Genomic DNA, 20,304 nt, shown 5'->3' with positions numbered 1-20,304 from the left:
TGCAAAGCAGCATCTAGCTGGGCCTCTCCCATTAGCATTAAGAGGCACTGACCAAATCCTTGAGTTTCTCACCCTTAGGACGCACCCGTAAAGTACAGCTCTATTCTGGTGAGTAAGTAGGAAGGGCTCTTCTTACTAACCCGGCCTGCATCCTGTGTGTATGCAATCAGATCGGCTGACTGGACTCACTAATGCAAGCTAACACAGCAATGGGACAGAGAGCTGGCGTTTGCGCTGCTCAGGTCTCATTCACAGAACTGTTAGCTATGTTCCAAACGCAGAACATTCGTGTCAATGACTCTCTGACCCCGGGGGAGTCTGTGGGATCAACTGGTAGAAAGCCATACCCAGGTTTTCACTTATAAACTCAGCAGATCTGATCCGAAGTCAGACACACACACACACAGCATGAAGCCCCATGATGCCATTTTCAAAGTGCCTCTTTTTCAGAGCAGGACATATTAAGGGCCCAGTGCTGAGGACTGCCCGGGACACAAATGGAAGTCAGTGGGTGCTCAGCCCAGGACAGTCTGGCTCTAGAAAATCTTCAGACCCTATAAGTTGTTAAAATTATTTCACCCTCCCTGCCCCATGGAGACTGATGTGGGCAGCAAGTGCCCTCCTGCATGATGTTAGAAGCTTTGTCTCCCACTTTGATCCCTTGTTTCTAAGGCCTTAATATATAACATAAGAAAATCTAATCTAACATTAGGTCTCAGCTGTGCATATTAAAACACAGGCATAGAAAATCTGGACTTTTCACTAAGGGGGATGGCAGATCTCCAGACTGTTCAGAAGCGGCCGGAAGCCCAACACAACTCACCCCCCCCTAACTCCTATTAACTCCAACAAATTGTTTATTGCACAACAGAAGAAAAATGTTGCCCCTCTCCCCACATCAAATCTTTCCATGTGTGCTGCACGCGCAGGCTATTTCTGCTTTCCCTGCCACCCCCACGGGGAGCTGGCTTTATATCCAGGGAAAGGTAACAGCAGCAATTATTACACACACTATCCCACAGCTCCTCGCTTGTTAAAGAAAACAAGAGTCTCTTTTGTGCCCGAAATAAAAGGAGATACCTTAATTAGAACAGTGCAGGTTGGTGAGTATTAAACACTGAGCCCAGCTGCTGTATGCCATTAAATTCATAAAAAAAAAGGGGGGGGCGGGAGTGGGGGAGGGCAGTCTTAACGAGATTACACACATTGACTTTGATCAAGACACAAAAGCACCAAGGCGTTCCAGTGTTTTTATTGCTGTCTTCGGGCTACATTTTAATGGCTACATTAGAAACATGCGAATGCAGGCTGGGAGATTTGGGTGAAGGGAGAGAGCCCGAGCATGCCTCGTGAAAAGCCCTGGTTTAATCAACTGCGGGCTGCAGGAAGAGGGTAGGGCTGGGGAACAGATGAGCGGCCACTTATTAATTGCTTCCCCCACACAAGTGCCAGCACCTAACCCTACGTCCTGCTGGAATATTCCCTTCCCTCCTGCCTGGTCAGAGCCAGGCTCTGGGCGTGGCCAATACACAGCAAACCCAGTCCCCATCTACCCCACCACACAGCAGTGTGAGGAAGGAGGGGTGAGACCAAATCTAAACACTCCTCTCCTTGGAGAAGTGAATGTTAACCTCTTAATGCCAGGAGTGCAACCTTCTAGGGGTTCAGTCTTATTGCAGGCTGCAGTGATGCGGTCAGTGGAACAAAGGGGCTTGACGGACGTTGAAGTGTGCCTGAGCCTCAGAAGGGCTCACAATAGGTGCTGCTGGCCTAAAAGCCCATCTTGGGATGGCGGGGAGCAGAGGGTGAAGGACATGGGATAGAAACGCTCTCTTCTCCGTTTGCAGCCAGCACTGCAGAATCGGATTATACCTAGGACCAGCGGTGCAGATATTCATCTGAACCCCTTACTGCTACGTAGCTGGGCAGGAGCCTTTTGCAATGTGCTGCTAAATGCCTAAAAAAACCTGTGTAATCTAAAGAGCAACAGGGGTGTAGCTGAATAGCTAGAAAATACAGCCCGGGGACAGTCGAGTTACTGAGGTTGCTATTAATACCCAATGCTGCAGGCATTTCACCATCCCAGTAACTCTTCTCAGCCAAGGTATTTAAAAGGCAGTATCTAGAGGCCCACTGCCAGATTAGCTGAAGCTCCAAGTTTACAGTGTGGTCTGTAAAAATAAGATGTTGCAGGACCTAACAGCAGCAGCTTTTAGAAGAGCGCGAGTCCCCGTACATCATTTGCAACCCAACCCTGCAGCAGCCTGCTAATGCCTGAGCATCAAAGTGAAAGTGACTAGCTCAAATCTCCATTGCCCAGGCTGCGTGAAACGAAAACGTTGTGGTCAGCATCACGGGGGAAAATAAAAGCAGACGAAAAACCAGAAAGTCAGGGGTAGAAAAGGAACCGGCATCACTTTGTTGAACAGAATATTAATTTTAACACAAGCGTGTCCCTTTGAAACGAACAAAAAGGCAAATCCTGGGAGCACTGGGCCACCTCTTCTACACTTCCAATAGTGCCCAACTTTCCAGACAACCAACCACACTAGTTCCAAATTGCATGACGCTGTTTCAATTACTCAGAAGAGGGGAAGGAAACAGCACTGATGGGTGCTGCACAGGTCAGCGGATCCCAGCGCAGTGGATCTAAGCTGGGGTCCAAGCTGCAGCTGCACAGTGCACGAAACTCCTTTGGAAGTCGATAGGAGTTCCACACGCGGTGCTGGTCCAGCACTGAGCCCTCCCGTCAGAGCGTAAAGAGTGAGCAGGACCACTCTTCAGTGAGGGTAACTCAAACCCAGCTCCGCCCAATGAAGGCCTCGAATCTGACGGGCGTGTTTAATAAAAGGTTGGGCACCCCACATACGCAGAACCCCACTTCATATCAAGCAAGAACCCTCTCCTCTAATGTAAGTACACGTCTGGGGAGAGGGAGACGTCTACACGTCAATGAGAAAGTAGCTGAGTGCCTCACCAGAGTCCGCAGCCAGCATTCTTCACAGTGCACATGCCAGCACTGAATGGAAGTCAGGGGCATCGTGTAAGAGTCCTGAAGAGAAAAAGCAAAGACATTCTTGTCAATAAAAGGCTGGCGGATTCCCAGCCTACAATTATGTCACCAGGGTACTGGCATTGGGGAGGGGGCAGCAGAAGAGGGCAGTTACCCAGAGCCAACACTCCCCATTATTCCCATCTTAATAAGAACACAGTTCAGGAGCTGCTCCTTATACAGTGAGCCAGGTGCGACGCATCTGACAGAAACGACGCACAGAAATCAGGCAAACTCTCACTGACTTCAGGACTGAGTGAAAACTAAGCAGGGATCTAAACTTTAGCTCAAGAGTAACAGAGGTAGAAAGTCTCCTGTAGGCCATTGCTTTGCCTGACAGAAGCCCATAACCCACCTGGTGGTGACACAGCTCAACCTGGTTAGCTAGAGAGGTACGTCTACACTGCAATTTTATAGCCCCCTGAGTCTGAGTCAGTTGACCTGGGCCAGCCACGGTTATTCCCTGGGTCTTTTATCGCAGGGAAGTTGTGACCACGTATCATTATTCCAATGGAAAGGTCACCAGATTGCGCAAGAGCAGAGATAAAGGATAAGATTAACTCTCATCGCAACTGCCCACTCTGCTGGAATAGCGTAACTATCTACCGAGAATACTGCTGTCATTTCAGCAGGCACGTATTCGCGCTCAAGTGATTTATTAGTGAGGGTAGCAATCAACAACCAACTGTACGTCTTGTCTAGACTCAGAGATGGGAGTCTGTCTGATCCAGCTAGTGCCAGCTGTTCCACTGGCAACTCCATCATCCCAGCAACATTTTCTTCTTCTACTGAACCATGGGACAAACAGAGCTCGGAAAGAAAACCAAACGCGAGAGGCAAAAAGCTGCAGGTTCTGAACCATTAGAGGGAGCTGCAGCCCTTCTTTAGGGAAGCCAAAGCGGCAACACACACATAACTAACAGGACACAGGCAACTTTTAAACGCACAGGCAAAATTCTTGCCTTCAAGCCACATGGTGGGTCTCAAATCAGGCATTTTCCTCTCCTTACGCATGTGCAACTCTGCACATGCAGGAGGAGAAGAATGCAGGCACTTGGGAGCTCTGCATGGTCAATCTGAAAGGGGAATGCTGTCCTATGAAGTTAGAAATTTCTGCTCCTAATACAGACTGCTACGAACACCAATGAAATGATATAACTGATACACACACATAGAAACTGGAAAGAAACTTGCAACACATTTACCCAGAGAAAGGAAGAGATTTTTTCCTTGTGTAAGGACAGGGATGCATTCACCTTACCAAAGTAGTAGGATTCGCCCCTTTCCCCAAGTCAAAGGTACTGAGACGTTTTCTGATTCATTGCCACAACTGGAGTGCTACTCACCATGCAAATGAGACATTTATAGCGGTCTCCACGGGAAAGCTGCCTTTCTAACTCCCGGACACGAGCCTTTAACGCTTCAAATGTTGTCACTGCAGAGTCTTCTGTAATTCTGCAAGAGATGATGAAAGTCAGGGTAAGGCTTTACAAAAGTAAAATTTATGGTCCTTTTGGTAGGTGCAAAAGATGCAGTGACAAGGTCCAAAGAAACAAATTCAGCATATGCAAAGGACTATTTGAAAAGGAGGGTTATTAAGAAGCCCATGGTCTGCGGAGATCTGAAAAAGAGAAGGATTGTGGGTGGGTAACATTATACAGAATGTGTTTCAGCAGAAACTAAATGGTGGAAACAGGAATCACGCCCCATTACTCCCTTCTTTCCCAATCACTGCAAGAGGCCCCATGTCAACGCCATCCCAACAAAGCTCGAAGTGCTGCTCTCGAGCTGGGAAGGTGTGTTTCTCTCAAGAGCAACAGTAGTCATATCACATGGTGATGATAGCACTCTTTCCTTTCCACTAGTACCTAAGGAGGATGTTATACAGAAGCTATTAAAATCAGACATTTTGAAATAAGCAGCCCAGATAACTTGCATCCAAGAGTTTTAAAAGAGCTGGCTCAGGAGATCTCTAGACAGCTAATGCTGATTTTCAATATATCTTGGAACACTGGAGAAGTTCCAGAAGACTGGAAGAAAGCTAATGATGTGCCAACAGTTAAAAAGGGTAAATGGACTGACCTGGGTAATTATAGGCCTGTCAGTCTGACCTCGATCCTGAGCAAGATAATGGAGCGGGTCACAAAGAACTTGATTAATAAAGAATTAAAGGTGATTATAATTAATGTCAATCAATGTGGATTTATGGAAAACAGATCCTGCCAAATTAACTGGATACCTTTTTTTGACGAGATTACAAGTTTGGTTGATAGTGTTAATGTAATATATTTAGACTTCTGTACGGCATTTGACCTGGTGCCACATGACAGTTTGATTAAAAAACTAGAAAGATATAAAATTAACAGGACACATGTTAAATGGATTAAAAGCTGGCTAACTGATAGATCTCAAAATGTAATTGTAAATGGGAAATCATCCAGCAGATGTGTTTCTAGTGAAGTCCTGCAGGGATCAGTTCTTGGCCCTACACTATTTAACATTTTTATCAATGAGCTGGAAGAAAACATAAAATCATCCCTGATCAAGTTTGCAGATGACACAACAATTGGGGGAGTGGTAAATAATGAAGAGGACAGTTCACTGACACAGAGCGATCTGGATTGCTTGGTAAACTGGGCACAAGCAAACTGTACATTTTAATATGGCTAAATGTAAATATATACATCTAGGAGCAAAGAACATAGGCCATGCTTACAGGATGGGGGACTCTCTCCTGGGAAGCCGGGACTCTGAAAAAGATTTGGGGGTCGTGGTGGATAATCAGCTGAACATGAGCTCCCAGCATGCCGTTGTGGCCGAAAGGGCTAATGCGATCCTGGGATGCATAAATAGGGGAATCTCAAGTAGGAGCAGAGAGGTTATTTTACCTCTGTATTTGGCTCTGGTGGAATACTGTGTCCAGTTCTGGTACCACAATTGAAAAAGGAGGTTGATAAATTGGGGAGGGTTCACAGAAGAGCCTAGAGGATGATTAAAGGATTAGAAAACCTGCCTTCCAGCCATAGAACCAAGGAGCTCAGTCTATTTAGCTTAACAAAGAGAAGGTTAAGGGGTGACTTGATTACAGTTTATAACAGAGGTGGGCAAACTATGGCCCGGGGGCCACATCCGGGGAACAGGGGGGTTGAATGGGGGCAGGGGTTCCCAGGGGGCAGTCAGGAAGGAGGGGGGGGGGTTGGATGGGCAGTCAGGGCGGAGGTGCTGGAGGCAATCAGGGGACAGGAAATGGGGGGATTGGATGGGACAGGAATCCAGGGGGCCGTCAGGGGGCGAGAAGCAGGAGGGGTCGGATAGGGGGCGGGGGCCGGGCCATGCCTGACTGTTTGGGGAAGCACAATTTCGGAAACCCGATGTGGCTCTCAGGCCAAAAAGTTTGCCTGCCCCTGGTCTATAAGTACCTATATGGGGAACATATTTGGTAATGGGCTCTTCTACCTAGCAGAGAAAGGCATAACCCAATGCTATGGCTACAAGTTGAAGCTAGACAAATTCAGACCGGAAATAAGGAATAATTTTTTAACCATGACAGTAACCAACCCCTGGAACAATGTCCCAAGGGTTGGGGCGGATTCTCCATCATCGTCAATGTTTAAATCAAGGTTGGATGTTTTTCTAACAGACCTGCTCTGGGAGTTATTTGGGGAAGTTCCATGGCCTGTTTTATGCAGGACATCAGATTAGATTTTCAGGGGTTCTCAAACTTCATTGCATCGCGACCCCCTTCTGACAACAAAAATTATTATGTGACCCCAGGAGGAGGGTCGGGGTAAAGGCTGAGCCCGCCCAAGCCCTGCCACCCTGGGTGGGGGGGCCGGGGCCAAAGTCCGAGCCCCACTGCCCCGGCAGGGGGCCTGTAACCTGAGCCCTGCCACTCAGGGCGGAAGCCCTCAGACTTCGGCCCCGGGCGATGCGGCTCAGGCTTTGGCTTCGGCCCTAGGCCCAGCAAATCTTAAGCCAGCCCTGGCGACCCCATTAAAATGGGGTCATGACCCACTTTGGGGTTCCGACCCACAGTTTGAGAACCCCTGGGCTAGATGATCATAATGGTCTCGTCTGGCCTTGGAATGTATGAATCTAAAAACAGGCGCACTGCCTCTGCTGGGATGCTGGCCCTGATAGCTCGGGACACGAATGCCACAGGTTGCACCAGGACAGACAGGAGGCAACGGTGTTCTGCTAAATGAAGTCTCACTTTTCAGATTACTGGCACTGAAAAGGAGACGGGATGGAGCGGAAAGCCAAAGCTGTGGACGCCGTATCAAGGAGCTAGATCTAAAAGCAGCTTTGCAAACCCGGCTTGCCCATTTGCCTGGGGTCATTTTTGACAGGCAGCATTATATTGTCACACTGCCACCGTCATAAGGACAGGCAAGGACATGTTGGTGATTCTGCCAGGCTGATAGAAAGAGTTAGCTGGCAACTGAGAAACGGGCAGACGGCAACAGCAACACTGAGAAAATGGGATGCATGAGGAGAGCTACCGAGAAGGGTGTCTCACTCCAAAGCACTCCAGAGGAAGAGGAGAAACGGCCTTTCCACTGTGTAGACATAACTAAGCTCCCTTTGACTTTCCTCTTAAAACCTCTTACAGGATATTGCAGTGGGGCTGTGGCTAGAAAAGGAGTTCGCTGCTGAGGGACAGTGGAGCACTTTACAATTCATTCTAAGTTAATTTCAGGTCAAATCTATGCAGCTTCCATGTCAGAAGAACGGCAAGAAAACCCCACGATCTGAGACTGTAGGATTTATTCTATGTACCCTAGTAACACCGGTAACAGAAGCCAGTCCCTGTGCTAAAGAACTTATTTAGCAAATCGTGAGCTAACAGGTGGACACAACAAGTGGTTTGAGGCAGGGGCCAGTGAAACCATCCTGACTGGGATAAGCAGCAGCAGTCCCAGCACACCCACGTACTTGTTGCTTTGTGTATTAGTAATCACCACCTCTAGTCAAGGCTCTGGAAACACAACTTAGACGGCCATTCTGTTGACTCTTCATAAGCAGAATGGAGTCTAGCTAGTTTCTCCCACTGCCATGTTGGCTGGGCAGAGCCAACGTGATGAAAAGCCCTAGGTCTGGCAGTAAAGCAAGCAGCCAGGAATTACAGTGGAAATGGATCTGGGTAGTAAAGGAGCTTCAGAGTCACTTGCAGATGGAAGGGGTGCTGCAGGCCTACGTGGGGTTAGGACCAATCCTTTGGACACAATCCATGCAGAGCTCATGCAGCTCCAATTCTAGCCTGCAACACAGGACGGGCCACCAATGTTAAGGCTGCCAAGAGCCTTCTCACTTGCCCACCTGACCTGGGCGCTGCTGCACTGGAATGCTGAAGGATACAGCAAGACGACGTTGGAGGCGAATTCTCCCCTCTATCTCGTGAAAGGCATAAGGAGATTTCTGATGGCATTTGAGCTCTGCCAGAAACCAGAGTCTCGCCAGGTAACCAAGCAGAGGTGGGTGACAAGGAAAACTTCAGTGCTAATTGAACTCTTCCATGTTCACATTCAAACAGAGGGTTTCTAGCTCAGTCCCAGTCCGACCAGGGTCAGAGTCTGAAAGGGAAATTTACCAGTGCAACTGGAGGGGATAGCAAATGGCTTGTTGGCAGAAGTCTAAAGGGCTGATCCCATCAGCCAATTTTGGAAAGTCGCAGAGATAATTGCACCTGTCCAGTAATAAATGAATGAAATCAGAAAAGGACGCTGAATAGAGATATAAGCAATAGCGCTCAGAGCCTGCCGGATACAATGGCCAATCAATAGCAGGGCTGTAGATCAGGGCGCTAGTTAGCTGGAAAATTACCGCATGGCTGTGTGCGTCACGCTGTAGGGATCCTGGACAATCAATGTGGGAGCTATCGATTTAGTTATTATCACTTCATACGCTCCAGACATGGTTAAATATACATTTATTAACAAGGCTGGGGTGCATTCGGTAGATGGAGTTTTAACTAGTGCAACCTCTCCTAGCTCTGATCAAAGCTCTGCCACCGGAGACTTTAACCTCCCTGTTCCTCCCCGTCAAGCTCTACCCCAGAACAAATCCTACGGAGCTAGTCAGTGGATAAGACCCTGCCCCCTCTTGTGATTCGAGAGAAAGTATTTGCCCATAAGTGCCCGTCTCGCGGTTGCGATTTTGGGAAAGCCTCCTGGAGCAGCAGAAACAAAGGACACGAGGCTCAGGGTCCAAACAAAACGAGAGCTACTCACACCGCTGCTTCCAAAGAGAGGGAGGAAATGAGGTCCAGGGAGAACCTTAGTACATAGCAAACTGAAGCTTCTTCCAAGGAGGAGTAAAGAGAGGAGTCGCTTCCCACATGCCTGGCTCCAGCAGTGGCCATGCCACTCAGAACACCAGCTGTTCCACTGACATATTTTACCATTAACCGGCTGCTTGTATCCTAAAGCTAAGCATCACTCAACAGCAATCCTTCCTGCAACAGGCAAGCTGGGAGCTCCATCAGACATTCCCCACCCCTTATACTTGTTTGTCTGGAGCAGGCTGGGAGTGGCTTGTGCAGTGCTTAAGAAGCAAGTAATACCAGGGGTAGGGAGTCAGCCACTGAAAGGGCATTGCTGGGTGAAAGCAGGTCGTGTACAATTGTCCTGTTGGCCAGGGGAAGCAGAATAACTAGCAGACAGTGCACGGGGCAGGAGGTCAGGACTCCTGGGTTCTATTGCTAACTTCCTGTGTGACGTTGGGAGAGTCATCTGACCCGTCTGCATGCCCGTTCTACCTTTTCACACACGTGGACAACCATGTTCCTCAGCTTTGGTAAACTACTTAGAGATCTAGGAGGTACTATTGCTACTGCAGCCCTGAGGGCATGTCTGGTACGGCCTCTGGACCCAGCATTTCAGCTAGTCATCACTACTATGCACACTGCTTAGCTGCTGCGTCTCCCTTTGCCTCTCCCAGTGGCAGGTATCCAGAACACACTTGTCTCTTGCATCCTGTAGCCAATAGAGGCCAGGAGCACCATGAAGCTGGCTCGCTCAGTTTCTGTCCATTGGCTGGAGAACCACAGCAATGTGACCTGTAGCAGGGGAAAGAGGCACCTAAAGCTTCCTTGAAGATGAAGCTTTGGCCAATGCCATTCATGGTCTAGTCACTGGATTTCGTGGTCAGCCATGCAGCCACCCATGGCCGAGGTGGCTGTATCTGTTCATAGAATATCAGGGTTGGAAGGGACCTCAGGAGGTCATCTAGTCCCACCCACTGCTCAAAGCAGGGCCAATCCCCAGACAGATTTTTGCCCCAGATCCCTAAATGGCTCCCTCAAGGATTGAACTCACAACCCTGGGTTTAGCAGGCCAATGCTCAAACCACTGAGCTATCCCTTCCCCTCCCTGTTGCAAGACAGGAAGCAGTTCTATGGAACGGGATACAGAATTTGGGAGAGTAACTAAAAACAGCATCAGAAGTATATTTCTGGAGTTGTTCACAGCAGTTTTCTTTCTACACTGAAAAAGAGACACACTCCTCCCCACTACTATCTCGCAAACCCCAACTGAACACCTGCTCTGTTCCGGTACTGGAGAACAGGGGGACATAGATGCACTATGCAAGAGAAAATGATCTGTGTGTAAGTCAATTAGCATCATTATTCAGCTATGATGGGTTAGGAGAGTCAAGTTCTCCCCCCCACTCTCCCCCCCCCCCCCCCCCACTCCTTGGTCATTGTCAAACATTTGCATGCATGCAATCTTTGTTTCTTCAAATTAAACCGAGCAATTCCCATCTGATGTCCCAGTGGGCAATCACAAGCAATTCCGTTAATTAAATTATCTCTGATTCTGCAGCCCTGGAATCTCTCAATATCCTGAGGATTGTGCTTTCTCAACAAAATACTTGACCAAAAGAAAAATAATGCTGATGTCAGCGTGACTCACATCTGTTAACCCTTCGCAACAGGTTACTACAGACAGCCCTTCGGGAAAAGCGGCAAGAGATGTCAGATCAAGTTGGGCTCAGGAATCAGAGCTGTGTGTAGGGGGAAAAGCCTTCAGCCCTGCAGGATGCCTACTGCAGCAGTTCAGGAGGGAGTCACTGCACAGGACAGTTACACAGAACAGACAGAGAAGAATGCCATTGCATTCAATTCCCTGGGTATTCAGGGTGTGATGCAAACCACAACAACATGAGGGACAGGGAAGCCTTCGGCATGGCAGGCTCTGAAAGAGGGCCCCACCTCCCTTGGATTTCATTCAAGGAACTCTGTCATCGAGTGCTCTCCATAAAACATCCCTCTGGTTTGTTTATTTCAGCTGGGTATAAATTTCCCCTTCTTCATAAATGGTCACACTGTACATAACATTCCATCAATTTTTACAGCTCCGGTTTGTATGCACCTTGTACAAAACATTTAGCGCTGATTAAATGCACCACCAATAAAATTTCATGAGCTACTTTTGACACTTGATATTCTGACCTTCCCTTCTCTTCCTTACACATTTATTTGTGTTTTCATTGAGGGCAGGTGGGAGAATTTACCGTACTTCAAACAAACTCATGGGCAATTGTTTTTTAAATAGACTATTCATTCTTCTCCTCAAGAAGCTGATCGGGACAGAAAACACACTCCATTTTCTCTCGCTAAGGGCAGGGGTCAGGTCACTAGCCTACAATGGAATAATTTTGGGGGAAGGGAATGGATTTGATTCAGTAGAATCATGATGCAACCAACAAAACAATGCAAATCCGCAAGCACATCGTTGTGACCTTCCTTCCTTGCCCCACCCCCTTCTTTCCTACCACTCCATTTACGTCTGAACTCGAGTGCGAGTTCTGTGGAGCAGGGACGGGGTTTTATTAGTCCGTAGAGCCCCTGCATAGCCCTGGTGCTGTGCAAATAGTAAGGGAGGTACTTATTCAGCATCGAGGAATGGTACAGCGTGATGAGGTAGCTTTGCCTCTCACTCCCAAGTCAGACTCAATACCAGCCAGTCCTGCACCATCTAAAGGGCACAGCCTATTCATCTGGTTAACGGTGAAGCTCAGTTCTTGGGGACCAAAGAGTTGAAAACATTTCAGCTGAGAGGCTAGCCTGTCACCCGCTTTCAACGTTACTGGTGAGAGTGCAAACCAAGGCCCTGATCCTGCACTCCGATCCATTTGGGCAGCCCCATGTGGAGTCCTGCTGAAGTCTCTGGCGCGCTACACAGGCACTCGTGTGGACAGGACTGCGGGATTGGACACACAGGTAAACCAACAGGAGTACTTGTGGCACCTTAGAGACTAACAAATTTATTAGAGCATAAGCTTTCGTGGGCTACAACCCACTTCTTCGGATGCGGGTTGTAGCCCACGAAAGCTTATGCTCTAATAAATTGGTTAGTCTCTAAGGTGCCACAAGTACTCCTGTTATTTTTGCGGATACAGACTAACACGGCTGCTACTCTGAAACAGGTAAACCAGCGTGTGACCAACAGCAAGGCAAAAAGGAACCTTCTACATTCAGAAATACACCTCTACCTCAATAGAACGCTGTCCTCGGGAGCCAAAAAATCTTACCGCGTTATAGGTGAAACCGCGTTCTATCGAACTTGCTTTGATCCGCCGGAGTGCGCAGCCCCGCCCCCCCGGAGCGCTGCTTTACCGCGTTCTACCCGAATTGGTGTTCTATCGGGCGGCGTTCTATCGAGGTAGAGGGGTACCTTTTTAGCCAGAGGGTTTTAAAAGGGGGCAAACGTGACACAACCACACAGTTTAAGAGCCTCAGGACTTTGCAGGAACTCTGGTGTCAGACATCTGTGGCAGACTGATTACATGCCACCCCAGAAGGTGCGGGCTACCAGTGTGGCAGATAAGCTGGGATTTTATTTCACTGGCTGAGCAGCCAAGATAGAAGGGGCCAGATCCCTAGCAGGTATAATCTGCCTAGCGATGCGGAAATCAATGGAACACCACGGACTTGCACCACCTCAGGATCCAGCCTCTTGTCTCTGGGAATGCCAGCGTGCAAGTGGCTCTTCTGGCAAGCCGTCAATATCTGAGACGCTAGCTTCCCCATCCCCAAACCGAAAAGCTCATTTATTGGGTTTGTTTATAAACTAGCCTCCCTTAAAAAGGCTGATTTATAATCCCGTAAAGGACTGTCACATGTACTGGCACAGATGCTAATTTATTGTCCTCTAGGAAAAAAGAAAAGCCCTCTTGCCTTGATTAATGTACGTTTTTGTATTGTAAGATATTAAAGAATGCTGCTTCACCTGTAATTATAGAGGATAGTTTATTTTGGCCAAGTGCCCTGGCGCCTGGTTGCCAAGTTATGAATAATACAATGTTCCGCCTTCTAATTTCCGTGTTCGAAGTTGTGGATTCGGAGTGGGTGCACGCAAAGGCACACACATGTGGGGCCGAGGCTCTAGGAGTCACGAGCGCCTCTATTTTATACTTGCTTGCACAACTTGTTAATGCCAGCAGCTGCTTGCCAAGCTTGGAGTTCGCTTCTGACTAATTTCAGCTTGATGCAAACCAAAAACATTGTCTCTTTTCTCCCCGCAAAGGAATTATTTCTCTTACACTTGCATGCACCATCGCAATAGCACTGAGGGGGGCTTACCATCGTGGGGACGCATTCTAAGCCGCAGTTTAGTTGGGACCTGGGTATAGATTCCCCAAACAATTACGCTTCAGAAGAATGAATTACGCTTTCACACTTCCCTTGCACACAGAGCCCAACGACGGCTTTTCACAAGCAGGGAGTAAATTCAGGCGCTGGCTCATTTTTTTGGCTTGCATTTTATCAGGACACATGCCCAGTCCCAATCAAAACGGAACCAGATGGCACTACTGAACATTCAGAACGTAAGGAGCCTCCGAGTCAGCATGTTTAGAGGCATCTGTAGGGCTACATAGTATCCACTGGCCACTGAGAATGATTTAAACGGGAGGTTAGAGAACCGCTGAGCCTACGCCAAAATTCTAAGTGCGCCATTTGAGTGATTACGGTTCTACATGAAATCTGGGAGATAGACTCCAGGGGTCATCCTTATTCAGATTGACAGACTATGTCCCCTGCTCCAAAGAGAAAATAAATGCAATCGCATTGCTCTACCGAAGAAGTTGCGGCTATCAAAGAAAGATCTTACGCCAGACGACTATTTTGATGCAGCAAGATTCTCTACTGAAGCAGCAATGGCCGTTTTAGGAAATGATTTTCTAGGCAAAATTCCCAAACATAGCTAATGTTATAGCTGATATTTTAATATGTCAGGTCGCCTTTCAAATGCATTTACCATACCGGTGCTGCTAAAAGTATTTCTAGCGGGGTTCATGCATGGGTCAAGCTCCCTGTTGCAATACAGGGGAAGCCTCCAAGGACAGCCTGTGCGGTTTGAAAATGCAGCCCTCCTCTTTGATGTGGGGCCGTGGCACACGGAGACGACAGGTTGCAGCAAACAGCATTCCATCTTGTTCTAAGGGTATAGCTAACATTGGAGCTGGAGGAGGAACTTCCAGCCTGGGTAGACAGATGTGTGCTAGTTCTGACTGAGCTAAAATAGCATAAAAATAGCAGTGTGGCTGCGATGGTGTGAGCGGTGGGATGAGCTAGCTGCCCTGAGCATGTACCTAGTGTTTCTGACAGGATTGCACTTGGTGTAGCGGCCCCGTCTCGCTGCCCAGACATGCCGATTTTTAGCGCACTGGAATGTGGGTATATCTGCCAGAGTTGGAAATTGCACAACCAGCTCCAGTGTAGACATACCCTAAGGATGAACCTATTTGGATTACAACAAGGCACGTCACGCAGAGATCTGTAGTCTAAACAGGCCGCGCTTCTATCTTAAAGAACGAAGGTGGCCGTAATCTGCAATTGTATGTAGACTGGATGGTTGGCCTTGTTGAGATGAAGCATGGATGCCCCAAAGTAAAATGGGGATGGCCAGTTCCTGGGGCTAAGAGAGGTTCTTCAGAAAATCGGGCACTTGGCAGAGTCTCATGTCCACTTTCTGCACAATGAAATTCTTCTGACAGAAATTCTTCTCCGGGGACAGAATCCAACAGCTGAAGGAAACAAGAATTTTCCAGGCTACTACAGTAGCATCGTGAATTCAAAGAGCTCTGCAGCTTTCTAAGGGCTTTTGCCTCTAGTTAATACATTCTGCAGAACTTCCAATTAATGATAATTGATTGGGAGTTACCAGGGCGTCACGATAACATCTCCCCAAGGTAGTTTCCTGGAATCACACGGCCTGCCCTGGAACTTTTACACATAAGCTATTGAATGTCTCCTTGTGTGCTGAACGAATGGACCAGCACTGGTGGCATTGAAGCTAGCCAGCCAGCTCCCTTGCTGTGAAAAGGCGGCAGCGTAAAGCCACTGAAGGGGCCAACTGTATTTACCTGATGTTTCCTTATATTGCATTTGAACCAAGGGTTAGGCAAAAAGAAACCAGAAACCATCAGAAAGAGACAAAGCTGAGGAACAATAATGGGCTACCCATAGGGCCCTTTCCCCACCTGCCCCAACTCCTCACTTCCCATTTGGGTTAATATAGATTGGACCAGTTAGAAATGTATTAGATGGTAAACTCTCTGGCTCAGGGACTCTCTCTCTGAGTCTGTACAGTGCCTAGCACAACGGAGAGCCTGATCGTGACCTCTGAACAGTACCATGGTAGCCATTAAACAGCTTAGAGGGCCAAAAATCCATAGCCTAAGCCCCTTATTTTCTGGAGTTAGTACAGACGAAACTAAAGCACTATTTTATAGAGTGGCCACATAAAAAATTGGTACCTAACAGGTAAGCACAGCCAGGTCCGCTAATGAAGCAGGGCCTAGCTGACAATGTATCGCCCAGGACAGGGTGTTTGGTCACACCCTGCTGAAGCCTCCATCCTCCAGTGAGCTGAATGAAAATGGGAACATTTTGATCAAACTCGGAATTCAGCCTATGATTAATAATAATTCTTATTTATTATCTGTATTACAGTAGGGCCTAGGCGCCCCAGTGTGTGAGGCACCACACAAACCCTCACGAAGAAGGCAGTCCTGCCCCATCAAGCTTACAGTCTAGGAGAAAACATTCAATCAAATCCTTGAAATACTACAAACAATGCAATGGGGTCAAGAGACTCTCATCAGAGGCATCATTAAGTGGAAAAGGCTGATTTTAGGGCCGGCTTCTCTCTCTGACAAGCTGCTCACACATCCAAGGGCAGAATTAAACTGTAAGAAGGCAGCTGTTTGTGTTTTATAAGCTAAAGTTTCTCTTACCTATGGAATAACCCCAATACTTCACAGGGAATCATCATCCATCTAACTGAAATACCCTCTAACGGCCCATCAGCCTCATATCCCTTTTGAAATAGCACAGCTGAGCACTTGCTGGGCCACGATTTATTTTTTACCTTCTCAGACATCTTGCTAACTCTATAGCTCAACAGTGACAGTCGAATTTCACACTGTGATAGCCCCCCATCGATTTTTCACTCTCGAGAAGCAACTCCGCAAATTAAAGTTAACAGCATTTCTGAAACTTTAAAAGAAAGGGGAGAGAGGCTTGAAGGGCAAAGATGCCTGAACTGCACCTCTGACACAAAAACATCCTTCCTTGATTAGTTGTGGCAGGAGGAATACAAGTGTCCCAGAGCCAGGCACTGGACTCAGGGAAACTGCAGCTCTGGCCCCGAACTCACAGCCTGAGGCCTTTAGAAGCCTTTAGGAGCTAAAGCAGGGGTCGGCAACCTTTCAGAAGTGCTGGGCTGAGGCTTCATTTATTCACTCTGATTTAAGGTTCTGCGTGCCAGTCATACATTTTAACGTTTTTAGAAGGTCTCTTTCTCTAAGTCTATAATATAGAATTAAACTATTGTTGTATGTAAAGTAAATAAGGTTTTTTAAATGTTTAAGAAGCTTCATTTAAAATTAAATTAAAATGCAGAGCTCCCCGGACTGGTGGCCAGGACCTGGGCAGTGTGAGTGCCACTGAAAATCAGCTCGCGTGCTGCCTTCAGCACGCGTGCCATAGGTTGCCTCCCCCTGATCTAAAGCATTATATAGTTCCTCCACTATGGGCAGCTGCAGAACATGGGTATACAGAGGAAGTGTAACCAGGGAAGCAGATTCTCCGTGTTCCTGGGTGCACCTAAAGTAGAGGGACAGCTCGGAGTTCCCTTGGTTAGTTTGCCTGGCTGAGTTATACCGTGCCAGGCTGCAGATGAATTGCTATCTAAGACTAACCAGGATTTAGATAGAGCTAAGTTGGCCTGGTGATATTATTGTTTTAAACTATTACCTGTACAGGCAATTTCTCTTCATAGCTCGAAGACAAGGGGCTGAGTTAAGAATCTCAGCCCGGCTCTCTCCTCCCTGGCAAAATCATTCTGAACTTCAGCCCCATGGGATACGCTAACACAGATTAACGACCTTACACGAACCCTGAAACCTATTCACCAGCCTTTCTGAAGAGCAATGTTACACAGTGGCATAAGTTCTGTGCACTTATTACGTACTGGCGATGGCATTTCAAGGGAGAACCATAACCTTTAAAAAATCCACACGCAACCCCCCAAGACAGGTGCAGCCCTCTGCCCAGTGACTGCATGATTCAGCCCCAACCCAGCCCCACATGGGGCACTGCTCTTGTTTTTGTCTTAACTTGGGTTTTAATCCTGCATTTGACTCAGTGCAGGCAAATCCCTGGGGAAACAACCGCAGGATCAGGCCCTCCGATGGTACATTCTTCCAGGCGGGGACCCTACCTTTATGTTGTAGAGCCCATGTGCACTTATAGCACCATCTCAATATTAGTTTTACTCTTCTCTATGTGCTTTTTTGCACTGGCATCCAAAACCCATTAATGGTTCGGTATCTACGGCGCCGGGGCTGGGAGAGATTATCCTGATGTGTGAATTCATGGCATCTTCTCCCCAGTCCCCTCCAACATGCTGATTTAAGGGTAGATCGGTCTCTTTAGGCCAGCGATAATCCTCTGGCTTCACACCCACCCCGCTCCCAGCTCCAGCGCCGTGTCTGAGCAGGAGAGAAGTCCCCTGAAGAGAGACATTGCTATTTCATGTGTTGCTCTCAGCGATTACTCTTCAGTCCACCCCAAGCCAACACAGCAGCTTCGCTTGCTTCAATATTAACCAATTCCATTAGTCTTGCCAGGGCCGCTGAGCTCCCCTGGAATTGGTGTTTTTCGAAAGCTGCTTCAGAAAGGTGGTGGTGGTGGTGTGGGGGGGGGGGAGAGAAATGAAAATAAACCAAACGCAATGGCTTTTCTTCTCTAAAACCCTCTCCTTAACCCAACAAGCAGCTCGTCCAGCGGAGCGTGATGAGCATGAAGTGTTCTATAAAGAAGATAATTATAAAGGGATTTAATGCTTGGTGGGCTTAAATCACAAGGTTTATAGCCAAGGTAGCGCACTTGCTTAAACAGCCGGGTGCTCTGGTTTGCTATTATGCGAGCAGCACTGATGGGGCTAACTGGAATCCAAAACAAGATTTTTTTTTTTTTTTTTTTTTTTGCATAAAACAAGAGAGCACAGCCCCTTCCCACCACGGATGGCAGCTCGAGTCCCACCTCCTTCCAGTTCTGTTCCATCCCTGATTAATGAGGTTGTCTGCCTGATTTATGACCCACCCCAACAGATTAGAGTTTCCCCCTTCAACCTCCCCGCTGCTTCCCCCCCCAAAAGACACAGCTACACTCCGCTGGAAATATTAGAGAATTATTAAATAAACATTCATACGTCATGTCTCTTCCCATACTGAGCTCATTGCAGTCAACACTCAGCAGCCTGGGCCTGTTTGCTTTCATGCTGACACCAAACAGCTGGAGTGATTCATGGAGAGGCTGGCTACAATGTTTCATGTCATATATCATGCTAGCAGCGCTCCCTGCCCTGACTGAGATAAACTGATCAACCACAACGGACTGGAATGAATTTATGACAACACAAAATTGAGGAAAACAAATGGGAGGTGACCCAGTGGGCCACTAACCCAGACTCTTTTGCTGGCCTGCAATCTAGTTTGGTGGCAGAAAGCAAAATTGAACATTGGCACTCTGAATTAAGATGCTGGCTTTTAACCCCTGGGAACCTTGATTTCAAAATGGCGCCAGGTTACTTGGGTAACGTCTTGGGAGGGAGGGGGAAGGGAGAAAAGAGGTCACAGCTTCTTCAGCTCATAGCTAGTCATGACACACAACTACAAGACCCAGCAGAATGTCACCGCTAGTGGAGGAGACCAGGCACATGTCTGAACAGTTACAGGAATCGATTAATCTCTCCAAGCCCAATGCAAATCCGTGTCTCCAGTCCAACCAGAGGCGTCTTTCACATCCGGAGATCTGCCCATTTGCTGAGGACTTAACCCATCCTTCTCCCTACCCAATCCCCCTTTACTAACCCTTTAGAACTAAACAGCATTGCTTCAGAAAGTTAATGGAGTCGAGATTGGAAAGTCACACTAGATCCCGACGTCCCGAGTGTAGAGGGATTCGTCCCCAGACCAATCCTAGGTCCATCTTGTCAACCAGGGCTACCATCTGACGTTCAAACACAAATGATGCAAGGGGCTAGGTCACTGGTATGGGAAACAATGGAGACCTGTCAAGGTACATGGAGGTAGGGAAATCAGTGTGGACTTTCCTTGCATCTCTAGGCTTGTCAATTTGCTTGCAAGAGTCTTCTAAGGAAGCCTGAAGTGCAAATTCCATTAACTTTCAACCAAAGTACATTAGCGGCACGCCAAAACAAGGACAGTGTACTGTATCGTATTAGCTAATTAAAAAAATACTCTCCATGCCTTGACTTATTTTTGGAAAGGGGGGAAGGAATGTCATTCTTCTAACAGTAGGATCACTAAATGGAATCACTACTAACTCTATTACCCATTGTTCTAAATGGAGAGCACAGCTGACACAGGTGATAAACCATGTGCTTCTAAACTTTTTAAAATGCTAATCAGATGCTACATGGAGCTTAACACACCAATCAATAACACCCAGATTTAAAAGCAAAAATTAAAGTTATGAACAACGGAGCAAAGTGCTTCGGCCTAGAACTTGCTGCAAGCGCCATCCAAAACAAGAAAAATGAAACCAATTTAGCTCCAGATTAAGAAACAGGAACTGGAGATGAATCAATTTAGCCTGTTGGGCTGGGTCACCATATATCATGGCTCCTCAGCAGAGTGGGAAGCAGCCAGACAGTATGAAACACCTCCTCCCCCGCTTTCTGTAGGATTCTAGGTCTGATCGCTGTTATCAATTAATT

At 47.5% G+C, this 20,304-nt stretch overlaps 1 protein-coding gene across 2 annotated transcripts in view; it reads right to left on the bottom strand.

Annotated features, from left to right (window-relative positions):
• The window catches only part of RNF220 (ring finger protein 220), a 320,215-nt gene that overhangs the window by 9,180 nt on the left and 290,731 nt on the right, over nucleotides 1-20,304 (bottom strand). For both annotated transcript variants that reach the window (XM_065409164.1, XM_065409165.1), the window contains exons 12-13: nucleotides 4,399-4,507; nucleotides 2,978-3,052 (exon numbers count right to left, since the gene is read on the bottom strand). In XM_065409164.1, the coding sequence (XP_065265236.1) occupies nucleotides 2,978-3,052; nucleotides 4,399-4,507 (184 nt within the window). The remainder of the gene's footprint in view (nucleotides 1-2,977; nucleotides 3,053-4,398; nucleotides 4,508-20,304) is intronic.

Source organism: Emys orbicularis, chromosome 8 (assembly GCF_028017835.1).
Source record: "Emys orbicularis isolate rEmyOrb1 chromosome 8, rEmyOrb1.hap1, whole genome shotgun sequence".
NCBI lineage: Eukaryota > Metazoa > Chordata > Testudines > Emydidae > Emys > Emys orbicularis.
This window is presented reverse-complemented; position numbering and strand designations above follow the sequence as displayed.